The 22,726-nt window shown below is 40.0% G+C and overlaps 1 protein-coding gene across 5 annotated transcripts; it reads right to left on the reverse strand.

Moving 5' to 3' along the window:
• Nucleotides 1–1,161: 1,161 nt before the first annotated feature.
• Nucleotides 1,162–21,375, reverse strand: LOC128025709 (myocardin). 5 transcript variants are annotated; one of them, XM_052612220.1, is made up of 13 exons: nt 21,193–21,375; nt 17,626–17,679; nt 16,725–16,780; nt 16,067–16,142; nt 11,837–12,009; nt 8,604–8,684; nt 8,182–8,462; nt 7,607–7,742; nt 5,819–6,514; nt 4,790–4,912; nt 4,152–4,280; nt 3,714–3,771; nt 1,162–3,623 (listed from the first exon to the last, which is right to left on the reverse strand). In XM_052612220.1, exons 1-13 carry the CDS (start codon nt 21,245–21,247, stop codon nt 3,289–3,291), a joined length of 2,253 nt encoding a protein of 750 aa, XP_052468180.1. In that variant the 5' UTR covers nt 21,248–21,375; the 3' UTR covers nt 1,162–3,288. The 5 variants fall into 5 exon arrangements, with proteins under 5 accessions (XP_052468180.1, XP_052468181.1, XP_052468183.1 ...); XM_052612221.1 differs by having other exon boundaries at nt 3,714–3,768; nt 4,790–4,915; XM_052612223.1 differs by having other exon boundaries at nt 1,162–3,560; nt 3,714–3,768; nt 4,790–4,915; nt 21,193–21,374.
• Nucleotides 21,376–22,726: the final 1,351 nt, after the last annotated feature.

Here is a 22,726-nt window from a genome sequence, read left to right on the forward strand (position 1 = left end):
AGATGTCACATAGGGCTAAATGTGTAGCATTTTAATTAAACTGTTAACATTAGGCAGTGGGGAATTTGAACATGCATGAGTTACTTTATTTAATCTGTGTTATTTTAAAGTGTTTATTATTATTATTTATTTCATAGAGACACTGAGTGATGTGAATGCATTCAAGTATTTCAGTGGGCTCTTTACAGCAGATTTAGTTCACAAACAACTCACAGTTTTTACCTACATATGATTTTCAGTTACAATAATTCATCCTAATTTTCAACATTAATTAATTACTTTTAACAGCATCAGTCGTGCGTGCACTCACAAGATCTCCCAGTTCTTGTGAACTCACTAAAATAAATAACAATGCATTTAAATGAATAACATTTAAATTATTAATGTAAATTTAAACTTCAAAATAAAAGCTTCATTTGAATCGGTGAGTTGTCGACTCTAGAACAGCTGCAATCGGATCATTCTGATTCATGAATCAATCGTTTGGTGAGATTTGGATCCGATTTAAAAGGTTAATTGAAAAGAAGTTTGTTTATTGATCAGAAACCGCTTCTGCATGTCAGAGCATGTGATATAGCCTATTATAAGGAGTAATCATATGTTTTATCAAATGTAGTGAAGTAAAACGTATGATCTTATGCTTTGGAATGTAGTGAAGTAAAAGTAAAAGTTAATCAAAATAAAACTACTCCAGTAAAGTACAGATACTTGAAAAATGTTCTTAAGTACAGGAACGAAGGAAAGCTACTCCGTTACTGACCAACACTGATTATAGTTTGGTTGTTTTCACACACTGTGTTCAAACACCTTATAAAAGTGATTTTTGTATTCTGTGGCTCCTTTAATGAGTCTGTATGCAAAGGTGTTGTTCTGCAGCGATGACTTGTGTTCAAGTAGCTTTACTCGCTCAATGTGCAATATACTGTCATGATGATCAGTGTGCACACACCTGAGAAGAGTTGAGAAGAGTTAGCTGTAAAAATTATAAAGGGAAATGTGCAGGGATAAAGTGTATTATATATGCATGTTTGTCTATATATTAACCTCTGGCTTGTTAGTGTTATGAATATGATGAGTGTGTTTAACTGCAGGTTACTCTACTGTTAGATCTGAACACACCACATGCTCAGTGCTAGAATAAAGCCAATACTCAGCCTCTCGTAGTTATTACTGCATTTATTCCAGATCAAGTACCTGCTAATGTATGCTAATATGCTAATGTTGTTCAGTGGCCTAGCAATACAAGAGCTTTCTGTCATACAAATATATTTTCCCCAGATGAACAAGAAATAAGGCACAAAACCTCCATTTAGGAGGTGAAGAGTAATGGTGAACATACAGAGGAACATCTTACTCTCCAGAAGACAGCAAAGTCACTTCAAACATAGAAAAATAACATCAAACTTTACACACAGTTCTTCTGGATTACAGACCTAATATCTGAGCTGGTTGTATTAAGAGTCTCTAATCGAAACAGTACTGTGTTTAATACTGAGTCTCGAATAGAAAACAGCTTGTTCTTGGTCTAAAATGCTCTCAAAGCTTATTCATGGACTTCAGATCCCAGGGTTTATTTCTTATTTCTCTGTCTGATTCATTTGTATTGTAAGGTCTCGCGGCACGGTAAAGCATTCATAAAGGTCTGTACATTAGCATTCAGTGGCGCAAACTATGATTAGAGACCAGAAAATAACATAAACAATCATATTTAAATTCATGAAAGAAAAAAAAATCTATATATATATATATTTATTCACAGTTTGAGCTTTTGTTGAGCTGATATCATTTATTAAAAAACTCCGCTATTTAGTGATCAGTATTAAAAGCTAAAACAAAAGATCTTTAAAAAGTCAGGTCCCAAATTTGCCCCAGTAAAATTTCACAGTTGAACTTATATGATCTATATATTAGATTTAATTAATCACAAATAAAGATGGGCATCACTGTTAGTGAAGTATGCTTCTGATTGTCTTTTCTGAGAAACAGGGACGAGAAGTCATCAAATAAATCAGCCGGGATTAAAAACCTTCTGTTTGTGTGTCAGAACATGAGCTCGTCCTTAAAAATATCAATAAAGGAGGAAGATTTCACAAGGAAATTATGGAGTTGAATATTATTTTTCCTCTGGTGTCCTCATTTTAATCATTTTTTAACCATGAGAATATTTTGTTTTTAATGAAAAGGAATGTCTCATAAATATGTATAAATATGCCAATGAAAATAAAAGGTGGAAATAAATACATCAGAAGAGTAAGATCCAAAAATAATAAAAACAACAAATAAAAAAAAAAGAGCTAATGAATGTTCAAAACAACAGAAGTGGCAGTAATATAATAATCTAGAATGCAAAACACACTTTGGGGGGAAGAAATTATTAGCAAAATATGATTTATCTAACCCTAACTTTTTAATACTTCATCTGCTTTGATCTTTTGACCAGAGATTAAAAGGCTTGATCGTGCTAAAATACAGTTCTCTTCTCCAGTGATTGTGAAGAGCTGAGATTTGGTGATGTTATTTTTCACATAAAGTGTAGAGCAAAAAATATATTAAAAATAGTTGCAACCTTATTTCTCACAGTTTGGACTTTGCCCCCACGAATCTGAGAAAATAATTAAGATAGAAAGTCAGAATTGCAGGATATAAATTCATTATTATGAGACCGAAAGTCAGAGTTCAAGGATATAAACTCAGAATTGAAAGATAAAATCCCAGAATTACAAGATGGAAAATCTTGTGAGATAAAAATTCAAAATTATGAGATAGAATCAGAATATTAAGGAATGAAATTATGAGGAAAAAAGTGATAACTGTGAGATAAAAAGATAATTAGCTGTTTTCACTAGTGGGAAAAAACTTATAAACTGTCAAATGTAAACTCTATTCAGAAAAAAAGGTCAAAATTCAGAGTTTATATCTTGTCATTCTGAAGATTCAGTCTGAGCTGTAAAGACACAAATACTGTTAATTGATATCCCGTGATGGAAACATGCTTCCATATCACACGTAAAACCAAGAATAAATTAAAGTCACGATGGTGACAGGAAGGAAGGAAAAGCTCATATAAAGCGTGACATCCTGCTGTAAGCTCATATTTACAAGAGAGTGCAGGTGATATACCTGTGTGACGCATTAATACCTGCTCTCCCACGCCACAAGTGTGCAGACAACTAAACATGTTCATGTGTCTGAACCCAGTTCATTTCTGTTTCCAGTAATCAGAACCTTGTTCCCCAGAATCTCCAGTGGTTTCGATGGACGCTGTGGGTGTGGACGTGATGTTTCTCTTCACCAGTGCTCCAGGTTCAGGCTGATGTCGGTCACGTCCAGGAGCTCGGTGTTGAAGATGCTCGGTCCAGATGGAGGCGGGCCGCTGTGGAAGGTGTGGGAGGAGCTGGGCGGAGTTAGATCCAGCCACTCCATCGTCTCCCACGGCGACTCCCCAAAGGTCATTCCCAGGCCGCGACCCTCGGCGGTGACCTCCAGAGGAGCGTCTCCGTGATCGTAGCACAGCGTGGAGGGAGTCACGTGACTGTAGTGTCGGGGGAACTTGGGAGAAACTGTAAGGTGAGGCACAACTTTGGTTACAGGAGAGCGCTCTTCTTTGGCGTTAGCTGGCATTTCTTTAAAACGAGACAATGACAGCACAGACAGCGACTTTAATGATCACTAACAGCCGTGTTACTGGGTGAGATGCGATGGTTGAGACTCACCTCCGCTCTCGATGAGGACGTCTAGAATCTCATCCATCTGCTGGCTGCGTGACATCTGCTGCAGGAACATCACAGGAGCATTAACTCTCATAACACACATTATAAGACCCTCAAAACACACATCATGTATTTGTTTCAGATGTATTATTCAGAATATATATATATATATATATATATATATATATATATATATATATATATATATAATTTTATAACATTTTATATTATTATGATGATTATTATTATTATTTAATTTGACTGGGTGAATGTAATGTGAAACTAAAGAGAGGGTTAGCTACAGAGTCAAAAGAAAGCATTTAGTAATTATATATTTGTATAATGTGTAATAATATTTGATAATAATACTTTGGCTGACAGGAGTGTTCAGTAAAGCTGCAGAGACGCAGACAGAAGCTCTGAGATCCTGAGCTGTGTTACCTGTTTCACAGCATCCTCGTAACGCGGCGGACCTCTGCTGCCGGAGACAGGAGGAGCTGAGCTACAGAAGATAGAGCTGGATGTGAGGGAGTGAGGATCACCGTCCCGCCGAGAGAGACACGGAGACTCCTACAGGAGACAGAGCCACACATCACACCTGTGTGTGTGTGTGTGTGTGTGTGTGTGCTGACGTCACATGATCATTGAGCAGCACATGATTAAAGGGCTCACATGATAACAACAGCTGTTTCCCATGTGAATCTTTGTTCAAGTGTAATCATGAATCATGAAATCATGAACATATGATGAAGATCATGTGACACTGAAGACTGGAGGAATGATGCTGAAAATAGAGCTGCACATCACAGATATAAATTACACTTTAATAGAGATTCACACAGAAAACAGATGATTTACATAAGAATAATATTTCACTGGTTTTACTATATTTCTGATCAAATAAATGCAGCCTTGATGAGTGGAAGAGACGTAATTCAGAAATATGAAAAGTCCTAATAATTCCAAACACGTGAGCATGAGTGTTCCCTGACTGATGGAATCACTCTTTTAACAGAAGCCCAGTGTAACTCAGACTGATGTGAGTTTGTGTGATGAAGGAGTCTGGTTTCTTGACGTACTTTCTGCTGTATGCCGGCGCTCTTGGCTTTGGTGGATCCTCTGACGCTGACGTTGTTCTCTGAAGGACTCTGACAGTAAAGTGTCTGCAGGTTTCTCTGTTCGGGAGCATACGAGCAGCTCTTCTGCTGCAACGGAGACAGAGTTCAGCCGTTAGTCACTGAATCAATCACAAACATCAGTGTCCATCATGAATCTTTCACCAATACCATTTTCCAGTTACTCTGTGTATTCATGTTGGTTTCATCTGGTTTTGAAAACCTTTAATTGGTTTTGGGGCAAATTACAACTAGATTATTGTCCAGGTCTTTATATAAAGTTATGTAAGAATATCCACCTTCATCCACAAACACACCAGGCCTGATTGATCTTATCCTTGCAAAATATTAACTATATTATCAACCAGCTCGAATCTGATAAATGTGACTGTAAGGCATAAAAACATAAACAGCAGGATTTTATAAAGAAAAGTGCTAAAAAAAATGTTACATTTAATAACTCTAGAAATGTCATATTGCGCAACCATTAAACAAAAACTAATATTTTACTTAAATCATATATACATGTGAAAGTACATCTATATATATATATTTTTAAATTTCAATATTTTTTCAAGATCATTTTTTTTTTTTTTTACAAATTTCTTAAAATATATTTAAATAAAATACATGAATAAATATAAATATAAAAAAATAAAATCATAAAAATCGACATTATTTTAAATAAGTGTCAAAATATTTTTAAAATAGAAATTGTAATTTTAATAATAATAGTACAATAATATACATTTATTACCTGCAATAATAATAATATACAATATCGATTTTCAGAGTTGCATTTTTCAGAGAGACATTTTACAACCTGCACTGACCTTGCCTTAAAATAAATCATAGAGGTATAAAGTATAAGGTTTTCCACAAATTTTCAATTTCTGATGAAACGAATGATTTTTCAGAGCGGTGTTTGTCCTGGGAGAGGTGTGTTTGAGATGTGTTTGTGTGTAAATGAACAGGTGTGTGTGTGTGCATCACCTGTGTGCTGCGCGGGGCTCTGCTTGTGTTCTGCAGCGGTGTGTGTGAGTCTCTCAGCAGCTGCGACGAGGGGCTGCTCGAGGGATTGGTGTCGGGAGAACTCTGAGGGCTCAGGAACACAGACAGGCTTCCAGACGTCATGCAGCCGCCTTTCATCTGCTTGACAGCCAGAGGACAGCTGGACGCCTCCTGCTCCTGCTTGATGGACACGCTGTAGAACTGCTGTGTCTGCATCATATACTGTGGCGGAGCGGGACAGTCCTGCGTGCGCTTCCTCTTGTGCAGCTGCATGCGCAGCTCCTCCACCTGCATCTGCTCCTGATGCAGCTTCCACATCAGCTCCTCGATCACCTTCTGCTTCTCCACCAACATCTTGTCCTTCTCTGTGTTCAGGCCCTCGTCTGCGCTCAGCCGGGCTGGAGGAGAGGACATGGTGACGTCGCTGAAGCTGCTGACGGAGAGCTCGGAGGAGACCGGAGAGATGGGTGGTGTGGAGCCGCTGCTGCAGTAGAAGCCAGCGCCGGGCGAGTGGAAGGACGAGAGCGATGCGGCAGGCGTCACGGGGAACACGTCTGCAGAAGATGCTGGAGAACAGCAGCTGGAGTCTCTGAAGGGCCGCAGTCGCTCGATGAGTGCCGTCTTGGTGCCGGACACTGGCTGACCACGCATCCGCAGCTGCATCCTGAGCTCAGACACCTGCAACACACCAATCAGCTTCAGGCTTCACACAGCAACCACGTCACATGATTAACCCTGGATCTCATTCACAATCTGCACACTGTTCTCACATTCTGGGTCCAATTAAGACTAAAATAATTGTACAGTCCTATTCTTCATGTACATACTATGTACTTATTATAGTAATTACAATAACTATGTAATAACTAGGTACTAACCCTAAACCTACCCCATGTAGTTACCTTGTATTACCAGAACTTTCTTAGATAAGTATAAGAACATGTTAGTACACGTACTGTAAAATAAAGTGCAACCATAATATTGTCTTTGAATGTTACCGTGTTATTACCATGTTATTACTGCATTTACCCCTTATCTATACATTTAAAACATTTTTGGAAAATAATATAATTTAATTCAACTCTGCTGAATTTCTAAGTAATGACTGCTCAAATATGGTCCAAATTCATGAAACCTTTCTAATAAAATGTCCAAACGTAAATATTACTACGAAAAGTTTTCAAACTAAATAAATTCACTTTACGTGCATATGCGACTTTAATGATATCACTTTCAGACGAACAAAAAAGTCATGGATGTTTTCATGCTGCAGTGGTTCATCAACAGACAATAAAACAAAACAATTCAGCCCTAATGAGATGTGGAGAACATGCATAGAAATATATTTAACAAAAGTTAGTCGATATTAATATTAACTAACTTAATAAATAAATAATTCTACAGAAAGAATTTTTGACAGGTAATGATGGTCCACACATACCTGGCTCCAAATTTAGTTTCTCTGTTTATTTTTTGTTTATATACGTGTTTCTATACGCTCACCAGAGGGCAGCGCAGCACCAGTAATCAGGCCGGCGTGCAGGATAACCCTGTGCCAACGAAAGTCACCTCAAATCCCACCCGGACCTGACTGGCGGGATACATCAGGATCTGGCGGTGGGAGCCCCGGAAGTCAGCCTGAAGGGCAACGGCTGGCCATTTCAGGACTTGGTGACTTGATTTGACTTGACTTCTGATTTAAATCTGCACGTTTGAGATCTTTAACCCCTTCATCATCACATCATGACGGAGTCAAAGCACAGCACTGACCTTCAGGTCGTCCAGGTCTGTGGGCAGCGGTCCGGGTCTGACGGGTCTCATGGACGGGTTACTGCTCTTCACTGGAGACGACGTGCTGCTGCTGCTCTGAACACTGGACGAACATGACTGCTGCTCACCGGACGGCCTGTCACACACACACACAAACACACACACACACACACACGCTATCAGTGGACACACTTCACTGCGTTTATTTTTCCTCATGATCAGAAATCAGCTTAAATAATGAAAAGCATTAAATGCATTACAAATTATATATATATATATATATATATATATATATATATATATATATATATATATATATATATATATATATATATATATATATATCAAAGCACAGCCCCGGCCTTTTGATTAATTTAATGAAGCATTGATTAATAAAAGATTAATAAAAAATTGATTATTTTATTTTATTTATTTTTTTTACTGACCCCAAACTTTTGAACAGTAGTGTCTGTGTGTGTGTGTGTGTGTGTGTCTCTCTCTCTGTGTGTGTGTGTGTGTGTGTGTGTGCGTGTTGAAGGAGACACTGTGATGATGTTCTCCAGTGCTGGACTCACGTGTGTGTGGTGTTGTGTCTGAAGCTCTGCTGCGGTGGAGGTGGAGGTGCAGGTGGAGGTGGATGCAGGTTGTGCTGGTGTTTCTGCTGGCTGAGGATCTGTAGCTGCAGGAAGAGCTGCTGCTGCTGCAGGAGACGTGCATACGTCGAGTCCATCTGCGGCGCAGCACATCTCTCTGTCTTCTGGTCTGGTGGGATGTACTGGTGGTACTTCAGCTTCTTCACTTTAGGCTTGATGTCTTTGGGTTTCTTGTGGCGGTTCTTCTCAGACATTTTGGACGGCTTTGCACAGTAAAAGCGGAGAGAAATCAGACGAGTTCATAAAATAAGATTTATGCAAATGCCTAGATGTTAGCATTACAGTGACATATCATCATTGCTTTGTGTGTGTTGATTTGAAATACACAAGAAGTTCAGTCCTACCTTGACTATTGCAGGAACAGGAATAGGTGTTTCCTGGCTGTTTGTCACATTCTCCACCTGACTCTGAGTGCTCTGAGACCCCTGAATAACAGACAAATTAATATATTGTTATTAAATCACTAGTAATAACTGATTATTATTGCCTGTATTATCTAACATATGAAATAAAATAAAAATCGTCTCTAGGTTATGAATGTAACCCTAGTTCCTCGAGGGAACGAGATGCTGCATCAAACACTTTGGGGAAACGCCTTTGGCAAGATCAACTCTGAATATTGTGTGCAATCTGTTCAATGGAAGAGCTTGACGTCACGGACGGGGTGACGTAGCGACCAGGAAGCTATAAAGGCATGTGCCACGCTGCTGACTTCAGCCTCGAGTAGGGAAGCAAGCGCCGGCAGGGGTGCCGGGAGTATGGATCTGCAACGCAGTGTCTCGTTCCTTCGAGGAACTAGGGTTACATTCGTAACCTAGAGACGTTCCTCTTCAGGAACTCGAGCTGCGTCGAGCACTTTGGGGAACGATGTGCCAACGCTGCCAGACTTCCAATCCCCTGCCTAGTGTGTATCCGAAGAGCACAGCTAAGGCAAGAGGACAGAAGAGCCAGGAGGGGCTCACATGTCAAGATTGTAGAATCTGCCAAATGTAGAGGGTGTGGACCACCCCGCAGCGTTGCAGATGTCCAAGAGGGACACACCTGCTAGAAAGGTCATAGGGGAAGACCAGAGGACTCATAGGAAACGTTGATAGCCTCGACTGTCCAATTACTAAGGGTCTGCTTACAGACAGGCAAACAAGCAATTGGTCAATTTTTCTCCACAGGGCAGCTCTGTGGAAGTATGTGTCCAGCATTCGAACTGGACACATACAGTTTAGCTTCTCCTGGTCTGGCTCCCGAAAGGGAGGAGGGCAGAAGGCCTACAGTACTATGGGTTGCGGCGTAACAGAGGGAAATTTAGGAACGTAACCCGCTCGAGGGTATAAAAATGCTTTGGCCATACCAGGGGCAAAGTCTAAGTAGTTAGGGACCACCGAGGTGGCCTGAAGATCTCCAACTCTCTTTAGAGACGTAATCGCCAGTAACAGGGCAGTCTTAAGGGTCAGCTGTCTATCTGAGATATCTTGAATTGGCTCGAATGGAGCTTTACAAAGAACACCACAACCAAGTCCCAGGGGGGGGGGGGACGGGACCGTACTGGAGGTCTCAGCCTCAGCGCACCGCGGAGGAAACGCGTAACTAGGGGGTGTCTTCCCACTGACTGACCGTTGAAATGGACGTGGTAAACAGCTATGGCCGCCACGTACACCTTTAAGGTGGAGTGAGTTAAACCCTCAGAGAGCCTAGCTTGGAGAAACTCAAGAACTGTACCAACTGGGCAGTTAACAGGGTCAAGCTGGCGGTCTCTGCACCAAGGGGTGAAGAGCTTTTACCTCAGGGCATACAGTTTCCTCGTAGAGGGAGCTGTGGATTGGACGAGGGTCTCAACAACCTCGGTTGAGAGAACGGAAGCTATGAACTGTGCCCCCTATAGGGCTACACCCACTACTTCCACAACTCCGGGCGAGGGTGAATTATTTTGCCCTGCGCCTGAGAAAGTAGATCTGTCCTGATCAGAATCTCCCATGGAGAGCCGTCGAGGAGAGAGATCAGATCTGTGAACTATACTCGGCCCGGCCAGAACGGGGCTACTAGCAACTGACGGACCCCGTCCCGGCGCACTCTCTCCAGAACTCCCGGGAGCAGAGCGATAGGGGGAAAGGCGTACAGACGAAGCCTCGGCCAAGTCTGTGTCATGGCATCTAGTCCCAGTGGAGCTGGGTGAACTAGAGAGAACCAGAGGGGACATTGTGATATCTCTTGAGTCGTGAAGAGGTCCACCTGAGCTTTGCCAAATATCAGCCATATCTGCTCCACCACCTTGGGGTGAAGCATCCATTCCCCGGGCCTCGGCCCCTGTCTCGACAGCATGTCTGCTCCCACATTCAATCTCCCAGGAATATATACTGCTCTTAACGAGAGGACAGCCTCCTGACAGCTTCAGCTGATGGTTTATTACTCCTGCTGTCAGAGAACAGGAGATCATTCTGATGCCCTTCTGAGAGTGTTAGAAACACACTGACATTCTGATCTGGGCTCAGAGCAGGGGGCCGCAAGCAGTTTTGGGCCCTATGAGGACCGGCCCCCTTCCACACAAAACATTCAAGCCAACCTAGTTATCCAAAATCTTTGTCTGTAATTTAACAATACTGACCTATTACTTTTGCTATTGGTATACCACTAGATATCAGTGTTTAATGAGAGACCTACCCATAGGTGCAGGAACATGTTTTATCTGGGGGGCAGGGGGCGGAGCTTGATGTTGAAGGGCGGGGCCATGGTGGTATATATATTGATATATTTTCAGAAATTATTAAGGACTACATTTAGTAAAAGTTCAAATTTAAATGTTGATTTAAAGTGTCAGTTATTATTATTGTAGTCAAATCTGGACACAAAGAAAGCATTTTGTTACTCATGATAGCTACAGCGTGATCAGTCACACTAAAGTCATCAGAATAAATATTGGCTCAGTGTGACCAGGACAATATTTTGAAACATAGAACTGAGTGTTACATACCATGAACAGAGATGTTCTGTGGTCGAGAGGTGCATCCTATTTGAAGAAATCTGCATCGCAATCAACCACTGGTAAATTTATATTCGAGTAGGTTTACCGGCATGATAAAAAGACTTGCTGTTCTTTTGAACTTTCTATTAATCTGTGAATCCTGAAAATTGATAATAATCAGAAATGTTTCTTGAGCAGTAAATCATCATATTATACTGATTTCTGAAGATCATGAGACACTGAAGACTGGAGGAATGATGCTGAAAATACAGCTGTACATCACAGAAATAAATAGATTCACATTGAAAAAAAAAATAATTTTTCACATTATTATTGTATTTTAATTGTTTTCTGACATGTTGGTGTTTGATCTTTGACTTACATATTAATGTCAGATAAGTTGCACTGAGTAAATACATCTGGATAAAACAAAAACTTTGCCCGTCTTCATTTCAGACTGTAAAGCAACAAAATGTGATTATTTTAAAGGCTGTGGTTCTTTTCTCTACCCACTGTACCTACATATATATATATATATATATATATATATAAACATTGAGTCATTAATTGAATCTGTTTGCAATGTCCTGAACATCTCTTTGCTGTCGTGTGTGGGTGACTCACGTGATCAGTGTTGGTGAGTGTGGGTGAGCTGGAGCTGCTCTTGTTCTCTGTAAGTGCTTCAGCTGAACACTGTGACTCTTCACTGTGCGGCTGATCTGGAGACAGACTCTCACTACTGCTGTCCTCATCAAACACGTACGAGTCCTCCTGCTGCGACAGCTTCCCATGGTTCACTGCGGAGATATGAGAGGAGAGATGCAGACTCAGTCAGATGAACTCACAGAGAAGATCAGTCCAACAGCCAAACAAAGAAAGATGAGAAAAACAAATGTTCAGAGAGCAGCAAACGTGAAGGAGACTGATTACCAGTGTTTGACAGAATTACAGCCTCTGCACTGCTTGAGTAAATATCTGACTGAAAGTCTGTTTGCGTCTGATGCATGTGTGTGAGTGAGTGAGTGTGTGTCTGTGTGAGTGAACGTGTGGTAGAAAACCGAAGCATGTGCCGGTCCTGAACACTTGTCAACACTTGGGATGCAGTGACAGGAACACAGCTCACACGAGGGGTCAGTGTGAGTCTACATATGTCTCTCAGTTAGGCACATGGGCACACACAAACTCTCTCTAATGTGTGAGTTCCTTCCTCCTGGTGTTGATGTTGGATTGCTGAGCAGTTATGATGAAGTCCAGTGAGCTCCTGACTCTCCAAGTATGTACACACACACACACACACACACACACACACCAGTTGGGGGTTCAGTGCCTTGCTCAAGGGAACCTCAGTTGTGGTATTGCCGGCCCAAGATTCAAACCCATAACCCTAGGATTAGGAGTCAAACTCTCTAACCACTAGGCCACAACTGGCCCTGCTTCCTCTTACTCTATCTTAGATCATCTGAGACAGTTTTTGTTTTTTTTAAGAAAATGCCTTCTCTTTATTTTTATGTATATAGGCTGCACCAGGCTGCACCAGGCTGGGAAGACTGTATCTCCAATAGGCAAGCAGCTTGGTGTGAAAAAATCAACTGTGGGAGAAATTAATAGGAAATGGAAGACAAACAAGACCAAAGACCAATGATAATCTCAAAATGACCACAAGAACGTTGAGCAAAAATCTCAGAACCACACAGGGGGACCTAGTGAATGACCCGCAGAGAGCTGGGACCAAAGTACGCCGCCAGGGAATCCTGCAGTGCCAGACGTGTGCCCCTGCTTAAGCCAGTACATGTCTGAAGTTTGCTAGAGAGCAATTGGATGATCCAGAAGAAGATTGGGACAATGTCATATGGTCAGATGAAACTCAATTTGTTGTGTTTGGAGGAGAAAGAATGCTGAGTTGTATCCAAAGAACACCATACCTACTGTGAAGCATGAGGGTGGAAACATCATGCTTTGGGGCTGTTTTTCTGCAAAGGGGCCTGGAAGACTGATCCGGGTAAAGGAAAGAATTAATGGGGCCATGTATCATGAGATTTTGAGTGGAAACCTCCTTCCATCAGCAAGGGCCATGAAAATTAAACATGGCTAAGTCTTTCAGCATGACAATGATCCAAAACACACCGCCTTGGGTAACGGAGAAGTGGCTTCGTAAGAAGCGTTTCAAGGTCCTGGAGTGGCCACACACACACAGAGTGGACGGAGAAGAGGAAGAGCGGAGTTTGTGTTTGACATGTCGATTGAAACGCTGTTATTTTCATCTCGGAGTCCAATCATCTTTGTTTGGGCTTCCCAGGGACGCTGTACTTGGAGATTAATGGTTACAATTTATGTTTAACTCTGTTCCCGAAAATTATAATCCACATGTAAAACTATGTGCAGCACATTTTGCTGAGAACAGCTTCCTCAATCTCAATCAGTTTAATGCCAGATTCACACAAAGATTATTCCTGAAAGATGGAGCAGTTCCCTCTTTGTCTGGAGAAGGTGTTGTTTATGGACCACAACTAGTAAGTGTATTTTATTATTTAAGTTGGTGCGTTTAACAGTTTCTGTAACTTACTACACAAAGGGCAATGCTGTTTAGCTTTGTTAACTAGATGTTAGGGCTGTGCAAAAAAAACGAATGCGAATTTCATGCGCATCTCATTAGTAAAAACGCTCCTGTGATTAGAAGTACATCTCCAGCACACGCTCCTGCACACTTGCTTCTCAAAACTAGTCCAATCACGTTTCCAGGAGGTCAGCCTGCTCTCAGCTGCTGTCCAATCACAACACAGGAACCGCTGGCCCAATCAGAACTCGTTACGTATTTCTGAAGGAGGGGCTTTATAGAACAAGGAAGTCATCACCCCGTTTTTATGACAGTGAAAACAGCTGTATACAGATAGGTGAATTGTGTGAAAAATACTGTGTTTTTACACGCGAAACATGAACACGTTATATTGCACACTGTAAACACAATCAAAGCTTCCAAAAACCACGAAAAACGGGACCTTTAAATGGGAGAACTTGCACAATTGGTGGCTGACTAAATACTTATTTTCCCCACTGTATATATGCACACACATATGCATGGGGTATGGCTTATCTAAATGAGATGTAAATGAGCCCCATTGTCACTCGCAGCAGTGAGGACTGCAAAATCTTCAGAGGCTATTTCTGCTTTTGCAGCTTTTTGGAGTGCCTACCTTCAAATGGCCACAACTTCTCCAAATATTATCAGATTTCTATGTGAATAACTCAAAATGCCCCAGAACCGACTTGTGCCCCTACTTTCCGTGATTGGTCACAATTATTATTATTTCTAAGTGAACAAATGATGTCCCAGTGTTTTCACTCATGATCGCTGGCAGTATGTAATGTAACTACTCCCCAAATGAAACACAAGAGCTAATCATTCTCAGTGACGTGCAAAGCATTCTGGGAAGGGACGTGGCAGCTTTGTCTGCTTTTTTTTTTTTTTTTGCTTGAACGGAGCCGCATAAATCATGCAGAGTCAAAACACAGAATGAGGGGGACATTCATTTGATCTCCAGTGAAAAGGGTGGCTCTAAATACAGCTGCTGTTTGTCTCAATAAAACCAGCAGAGGTCATATAAACCATCGCCCCCAGCCTCACATCCAGCCGTCGCCTCGGGGAGCACAGACATGTTTACTTTCAGCAGGATCTGAGCGCACAGCATGCTAGTAAACACAGCGCAGGCCGACGGCCTCCTAAATCAAGCTGTGTTTGATGAGCCAAGGGACGGGAGGAATCTTACTCAACATCACTAGTGAGGAATTCACTCGTGCAAAGAAGAAGAGGCAACAGGAAGTCTATCTCAGGAGTTAGTGAAGCAACTACACCACACAAAAATAATAATAATAATAATAATTTTGTCTTGCTTTCCCATACAAATATGTACACATTCGTACGTCAATATACATTTAATGTCCCAAAAAATTAGGTCTTGTTTTATGAAAAAATGTAACAAAAAAAATATATATATATATAATCTTGTTTTTTCTTTGAACTAAATTTATCCATTCCTCCTAAATTTTTTGGCAAAAACCCAATCAATTGTGACCTAATTAAGACTTCATATTTTAAGTAAACGTTAAATGTTTTTTAAAGGGACAGTTCACCCCAAAATATAAATTCTGTCATCATGTCATTCCAAACTGCACAAGAAAATACTTTGAAGAATGTCGGGAACCAAATAATTGCCAGTATTATGGGAAAGAATGGAACCTAGCAGTTGACGGTAGCCATTGACTTCTGTTCAATGGAGAAATATATATATATATATAAGTCAATGGCTACTGTCAACCGTTAGGTTCCTTTTGTTTTGTTTTTTTTTTGCACTATGGAAGTTATTTACCATTTGTATCCATGTCAATGTTTGATTACCCACATTCTTTAATATATTTTCTTTTGTGTTCAACAGAAAAAAAAAAAAAAATTCCTAGAAGGAATATACACACAAAATTCAGTCATGAGTAAATAATGACAGAATTTTCATTTTTAGGTGAACTATGCCTTTAAGACTGTAAGATGTTTGTATGGAAATCAAGACACAGATGCTGAGGAAGAACTTCATTTTACAGCGTTGAAGCTGTCAGTGAAAACCATGAAAGATATGAGTTGTGCTCCAATATCTTTAATAGCCGCTTCTTCTGAGTGTTTTACAGGAAAATACTATTCAATCCACTGTGTCACTGTGTCACTTCTGATTTCTTTGGTATTATTTGTGAAATTTACCAGCTGAGTGAAAGTGAGTGAAAATAGTTTCTACATCAGTATTACGTCTTTTTTTTTTATGTCCGTGTACTGATATTTGTTGTTGTTGTTGTTATTTCCAAAGCTCTTACCTTGTAGAATACGCATGTTGACAAGCTCAGATTTCTCTGGTCGACTTCTGATTTTGTGTTTTAAATCATCTCCAGTCTGCAACATCAAATATTATAAAACATTTAATAAAATGAGCTGAGTTTCACAGTATTTCTCGAGAGCTGCTTTTACAGTCCAACTGAAGTTCAGAATGATCAACTAACCTTTGCTACTCACATAAAGGAAATACATAAATAATCAAAATTCATAATTTAATAACAGTATTCAGCAATCCTCTGCAGTTTTTTGAACTATACATTCTTATGTTGCATTTAAAATTATTTTAGGTTTTTGATTTAATTAAATTAATTTAAACAGCAAAAAAAATACACTTATTGAACACTGAATTGTCTGGAGCTGAATAACGACTGTGGTCTTCTACAGAGTTGCTTTACAGATGATCTGAACTACTCTCATGTTTGATAAAGTTTGCATCTGATTCAGTTATAATCGCTGGGAAGCTGCTTTCAAACAATCTCTATTTTATAAAGTGCTTTAGAAATAAATGTGAACTGGTTTGATCTAGATAAATAGTAACTAGAAAATGAACTAGTACTGATGATTGTGGTGAGGCAGAAGTCGTGCCGCGTGACTTTGTTTGTGAAGGACTCTTTGTGGTATGGTGTTTGTTCTTCTAACCTTGGATCGCTCCAGACTTTTCCTCTGTTCATGGAGCGCAGCCAGACTCTTCAAGGCTGGGAAAACAAACGAGAAACAGAGCAAAAGTGATTGTTTATCAATGAGTTGTCCATAAATCATCTCTGACAGTGACTGCTCCGGCCTGTGTTTCTCTAGTCCTGAATCTTCTCACTGATCCAGACAAACGCTTTCGTTTTAGATCTGTTTTATGGTTGCTCTGCTTTTTAAACCATAAACATTACACTAAAAAACTGTATAATTCCAGCCTTTGTAATGTAAGGTGCATTATGATTGATGGGAGATATCGTGTGTGAGAGCTGGAGGGGCTCGTCAGGAGATACCACTATACATTAATAAAACAAACGTGACGTGTTTCTAAACACTTTTCCAGCACATATATGCTTTCCCACATGCATTTACACCAGCATCTATTTAAATGCTTAAAAAAACTGTTTATCTGAGTTTGCCGACCTGTTCTCTGCCACAGAAAGATAAAGAGCCTTTGGAAGTCTTTTTTAGGAGCTCGGTCACAGATCTGTGTGCTTTATCTCCAGCAGACCTGCTGAAACCCCCAGACTCTGTCCGCAGTTTAATTACAACATCTGCAGTTCTGACTCTATCTGATCACACATACTGGCATATTCATGAAACCGAAGCGGTAAAGTGTGTTTCAGCAGCTGTTTCTCTCTGTGTTAAAGAATTAATTATTTCACACATGCAATGTCTTGAAAGCTGCTCTTCTGTGATCTCGTCTGTGTGTGTGTATATAAACTAGACTCTGTATCTTCTATGTGAATGTTAACAGGTGTTGAGTGGTTGACTGTAGTGCTGATCCTCCGCTCACAAGCGCTTCAGTCATGTGTCAGATACCCACAATGCCGTGTGATGTAGTGTTACTCACGAGGGATGATGTCCGGCTCTCTCCTCCTCCTCTGATGGAGTCTCAGCTGCAGGACTGTGGGTGAGGAGCACAAATCACATTAACATCAGACATCAGGAGGACCACACACTGAAGGAACACTTGTTTATCATAGACCTGCATCCTGTTTTAAGCAATATTTGTGGGTCTTTGACTTCATGTTGTCTTTGTTTTGGGTGGTGTGTTTCTCATCACAGCAGTCTGTGCGTGATCTACTGTAAGTAAAAATAGGCTTCACTTCTTTATAAACATTCATTTAAATCAGTAAGTTCTGATCCAGACATTTAGTTTGCCTGTGTCAAACAGATGTTGTTAGAAGCAGTAGTGCTGAGGATGTTTCAGTCTCTTTCTGTTAAAACATTGATTCTTTTAGAAATAAAACCAGTAGTGAGTCATTGAATCAGTTCCTCAAGCCATTTGTTCAATACATTGATTATTGATAATTCAGGAATGAATCAGGAAATTGTCTTTATAAAATCACTCACTGAAGTTATCTGAACAAAGCACTGATTCATTCGTGTCTTTAAGAGTGAGTCACTGAATCGTTCACTCAAGCGATTCGTTTAACGATGGCGTGTGTTGTTAGGAAATGTGTTGTTTGTGTTTTCTTGGAACTATTTTCATTGGAGGAGGAAAAATAAACAAAGTAAATGGCATTGTGTCTAAAAAATGTAAATTACTCAATGTTTATTGAACTGTATATCAGCAATTTCACACTCACAGTCAGAGAAAAAAAGCATTCATGCTGTTTAAATACACACCCGAAACACCAGCATTGGTTAATGTGTGCAACAGCTCTTGTACATGTCAGTGTTCATCTGATCATCCATTGGTTCTTCCATTTATCATTGCAATCAGTCAAGCAGCTGCATAACTGTGGGTCAACACAAAAGCAGGCAGATTGACTGATGGCCGTGTGCTCGTAGCACTGAGATCTGCATGCATCTGCTTTGGTTTAGGTCACTCAACTTGTGCTACTGTGTCCAGTGCCAGCAACTTTCATGCAGTGCAAGACAGAGAAACCGGATGATGTCGGGATCTGTCACACCGACACGAGCGCGCACGCAGGAACAACACTGGCGGCTCTCGCACGATTGCTGATATCGGCCCATGATTGCCCTCAATAAGAGTTTTCACAGCTTTCCAGACACACTGGATCACATAACCCCCAACAATCAAGACCAGATGAATGGACTCAACAGCACAAAATAGCTCCAGCTGTTGTCTTCAAGACACATACCTACAAAAACTACTTGTTCCCTGTATAATTTATCCTAATGTTAGTGTTGCGTAAGTCTATTACACTAGAATGTCGTGAGCACTATCAGAGGCGCTGCATGACAAACGCCCAGAGCTTCGATCGAACTGCTTTTCCTGTAAATAGCGAGGCTGTAATCTTGACGTGACACAGACAGCTGTGACACACGAGCATTCAGACACACTCTCAAGCAGAACTTCGTTCACACATGAAGAACCTTATATACACTAAATATATACAACCAAAAATATCATCACTGCAATAGACCCCCGTCGTGGGAGCTGTATTTTTTACGAGAATCAACACTAAATAGTTGTGTGTTCATCAGGAAAACCAGTTTGATTGGTTGTTTAATTTCCGCTCTGGAGGTCATGATGTTGATTCTCTGTGACTGATGAAGGATGGTAATGTACGCTGGGAGCAATCAGGATCCAGCAACGGCTCTTTAACTTCCACCTTCTGTTTTCATGCCATTGGCAATTCAAGCTATTTAAGATGCCCAACTATGTCCTCCAGATTAGTGTCTAAGAATTTATTGCAAATAATTTTCTAATAGCCAGGACATCTAAAAACAACACACACACACATTAATAAATAGATTTCCTGTTCTCTCTCAGCTCATTGAAAACTCAAGCATACTGAAGTAAACTGAAGCACTCAGAGACAGTCTAAAGAACAGTCTTCAGGATAGTGAAGCAAATAATACAGAAAATAATTTACTTAAATTTTATTTAGGACTATACAGCTTGAAACAGCAGCATCAATCACATTCATTGTTCAGACCCTTTCTAACACGAGTCGAGTAACCAATTAATGCTCAGATTTACTAATTGTTTGCAATTTCTCATATTTTAGTTCTAGCATTTTTCTCAATGTATATCTTTATAGAAGCACTCATAGTAAACTATGGAAAGACAACAGAGAGCTTTACTTATCATTTACAATAAATTGCCAGGTTCATGCACACTTTGTATCTTGGTCGTATTAAGCATCTATTGTCACCCAAAAACACTGACACGAGTCTCGTGAGCTTCAACAGGTTAAACATGTCTGTAACCCTTTATAAGAGCCGGATGTCAACATTTCAGACCGTGACCTCAGATGCATGAGTGTAGAAAGATTTTAAATGGGTTCTGTAATCTCATGCCACCCATGTCCTGTTAAAGAACCTCAATGAGCCAAACACGTCCAGAGGGAGCGCACTGTATGATCCCTATCAGAACACACACACACACACACACACACACACACACACACACACACACACACACACCGCATCAGAACGCCATCAGATGTGTGCTGCTCAAAACATCATGCCACTGTGTGGAGCAGCGTAATGTCTCCACTTCCCTTGAGCACAGGGTCATTTCTCTTTGCTGAAGGAAGAGCTCAATTTTGTCTGTAAGTTTGAGCGGTAAACCATTACTGTTCCAAACCAGAACACTGCTGTGAAATCAAATTCAGAGTCTGAGAGGAAAGCTTGTCCAGATGCAAAGAAGATCTTCAGAGACTGACGTTTATTCAATATAATTGTGTTTATTCAGTAACGCTTTCAACAGAAAGGTGGCAGCATTGTTCACAGTGCACTGAATGACTCCAGGAGATAAACACAGATGAACAGAGACAGAGAGAAAGAGTTTGAAAGAAACAGAAAGAGTGGAAAACAGAACAACTGTGAATTTATTAAAATCCAGATGCAGGAGTTTATGCTTTAACCAAATGATTTTATTTATTGTTTTTTCAGTAGAAACATCTAAACATTATTTAAACAGCATACATTTACTCAAGAAGCAAAAATGACCGAAAAACATATAAAAATTAGATGAGTTTATACCTAAAACAAGAAAGAAATATCTGCAAACAGGGCCAAAAATGCACCTAAATCAAACTAAAACATTTTTCTGAACCAGTTGAGATATTTATTTTTTCTTATTTTAAGCATAAACTCACTTTATTCTTATACATTTGTTCATATCTTAAACAATCGTACTGGAAAACAAGATTAAATACTAAATACATTATTTTTTGCACAGGTTAAGTGACACCTGATGACCTTTGACCCCTGTATCAAAGCACTCGAGGCTTTTGAAGGCAGTGTAGCTACAAGCGTACGCAGCGACCAACAGGTACAAAACCAAAAATAGCTTCCAAATTAATTACAGAGTAAAGTGTTTGTGAAACACATGCACAAATTGTGTGACATTCGTTGTGATTGTTAGAACTCATCATGCATCTGTAAATAATCAGCGCTTCAGAATGAGTTTCTGTTGGAGGCGAAGCCAAAATCTCACCTGATTTAAAGTTGCTGCGAATCAGAACAGAACGCTCAGATCCCAGTAGAGTCATTGTGTTCCAGTGTCAAACACATCAGCTGCGTCACTTCAGCCTCTCACACTGTCCACACGCTCAAGCGCTTGGGTCTCATGCAGAATGAGTCTCTGCTCCATGAGAGAAACTGATACACAGCGCTGCTGGGAGGGTCTTAAAGCAGAGGAGGATCCCACCTCCTTCAGCTCACACACACACACACACACACTCACACACACACACACACACACACACGCACACACACGCACACACACTCACACTCACACACTCACACACACTCAGATAAACGTGTAGTTGTATGATCTTCATTTGAAGAGTGGGAGACTTTAAAACTTAGCCATATGATCTGTTGAGTGTGGTAATGTGTTGCCAGTCACTCATCATCATCAAGATTTAAAGTCACATTGTAAAGTATAAAATCACTACTACAATAATTCTGTACAATTGCAACTGAGAAATTACAGTGTGAGAAATATAAAGTCACAATTAACAGAAGCAAATTCGTTATTGGCACATTGTGAGTCATAAAGTCAAGATAAAAATTGCAAGAAACAGTCACAATTGTGAGAAATCACTACATAGTCACAGTTGCTCCATATAAAGTCACACTGTGAGATATAGAGTCGGAATTGTGAGAAATATAAGCAGAGTTGAGATACAGAGAGCTATATAAGAAATAGTCATAATTGCAAGACATAGGTCAGATTTTAATATATACAGTTGCAATTACAATAAAAAAATACTTTGTGATATTTAAAGGCACATTGTGAGGTTTGAAATCATAATTGTACTATACTATGGCGATAAATATTCAACTTTGCGAAAAATAAAGCCAAATGTGGAGTTGGAATTGTGAGAAATAGAGTTAAAATATAGAGTTACAGGAAGATATAATGTCACAATTACAAGAAACAAATTTGTAACTATAAGAGATAAAGAAAAATTTTGAGCTATAAATTTGCAATGACAAAAGAAAGGTTTAAGGACAATTGTACGGTATAAAATCATTATTACAAGAATTCTTGACAACTGCAAAAATGAAGTTGCAATTGTGAAAAAATTGCAACTTTATACTGTGAGACATATAAAGAGATATAGAGAAATATAAAGCCACAGAAACACTTAAAATGTCACGTTTTGAGAAAGAAAGAAAAAAATAACATTACAAATGCATTTTGGGAGAGCCATCTGAGATGAAACTGAAATACAACTGAGATCTCTGTGAGAAACTTACATCATTTCCAGATCTGGACCTCCTGCTGTCCAGAGACCCTTGTCTTCAAGCACTTCAGCTGGATTTTAAGCAAAGCAAAGGGATTAAACATGCTAATGGCACCAGAATCGGTCCAGCTCCTCTGCCACGCGTAGTGAAGCATGCTGCATTATACAAGCCAGCTCAAATATTTACATTAGTACATCTTGAGTTGTTAACCGGCAATTTTTCTTTGGAAGAGCGTCTGGCTGCACAGGTTTCCCCATGACTGAGGTTTGGAAGTC

The sequence above is a fragment of the Carassius gibelio genome, chromosome A12 (genome assembly GCF_023724105.1).
Source record: "Carassius gibelio isolate Cgi1373 ecotype wild population from Czech Republic chromosome A12, carGib1.2-hapl.c, whole genome shotgun sequence".
Taxonomy (NCBI): Eukaryota; Metazoa; Chordata; class Actinopteri; order Cypriniformes; family Cyprinidae; genus Carassius; species Carassius gibelio.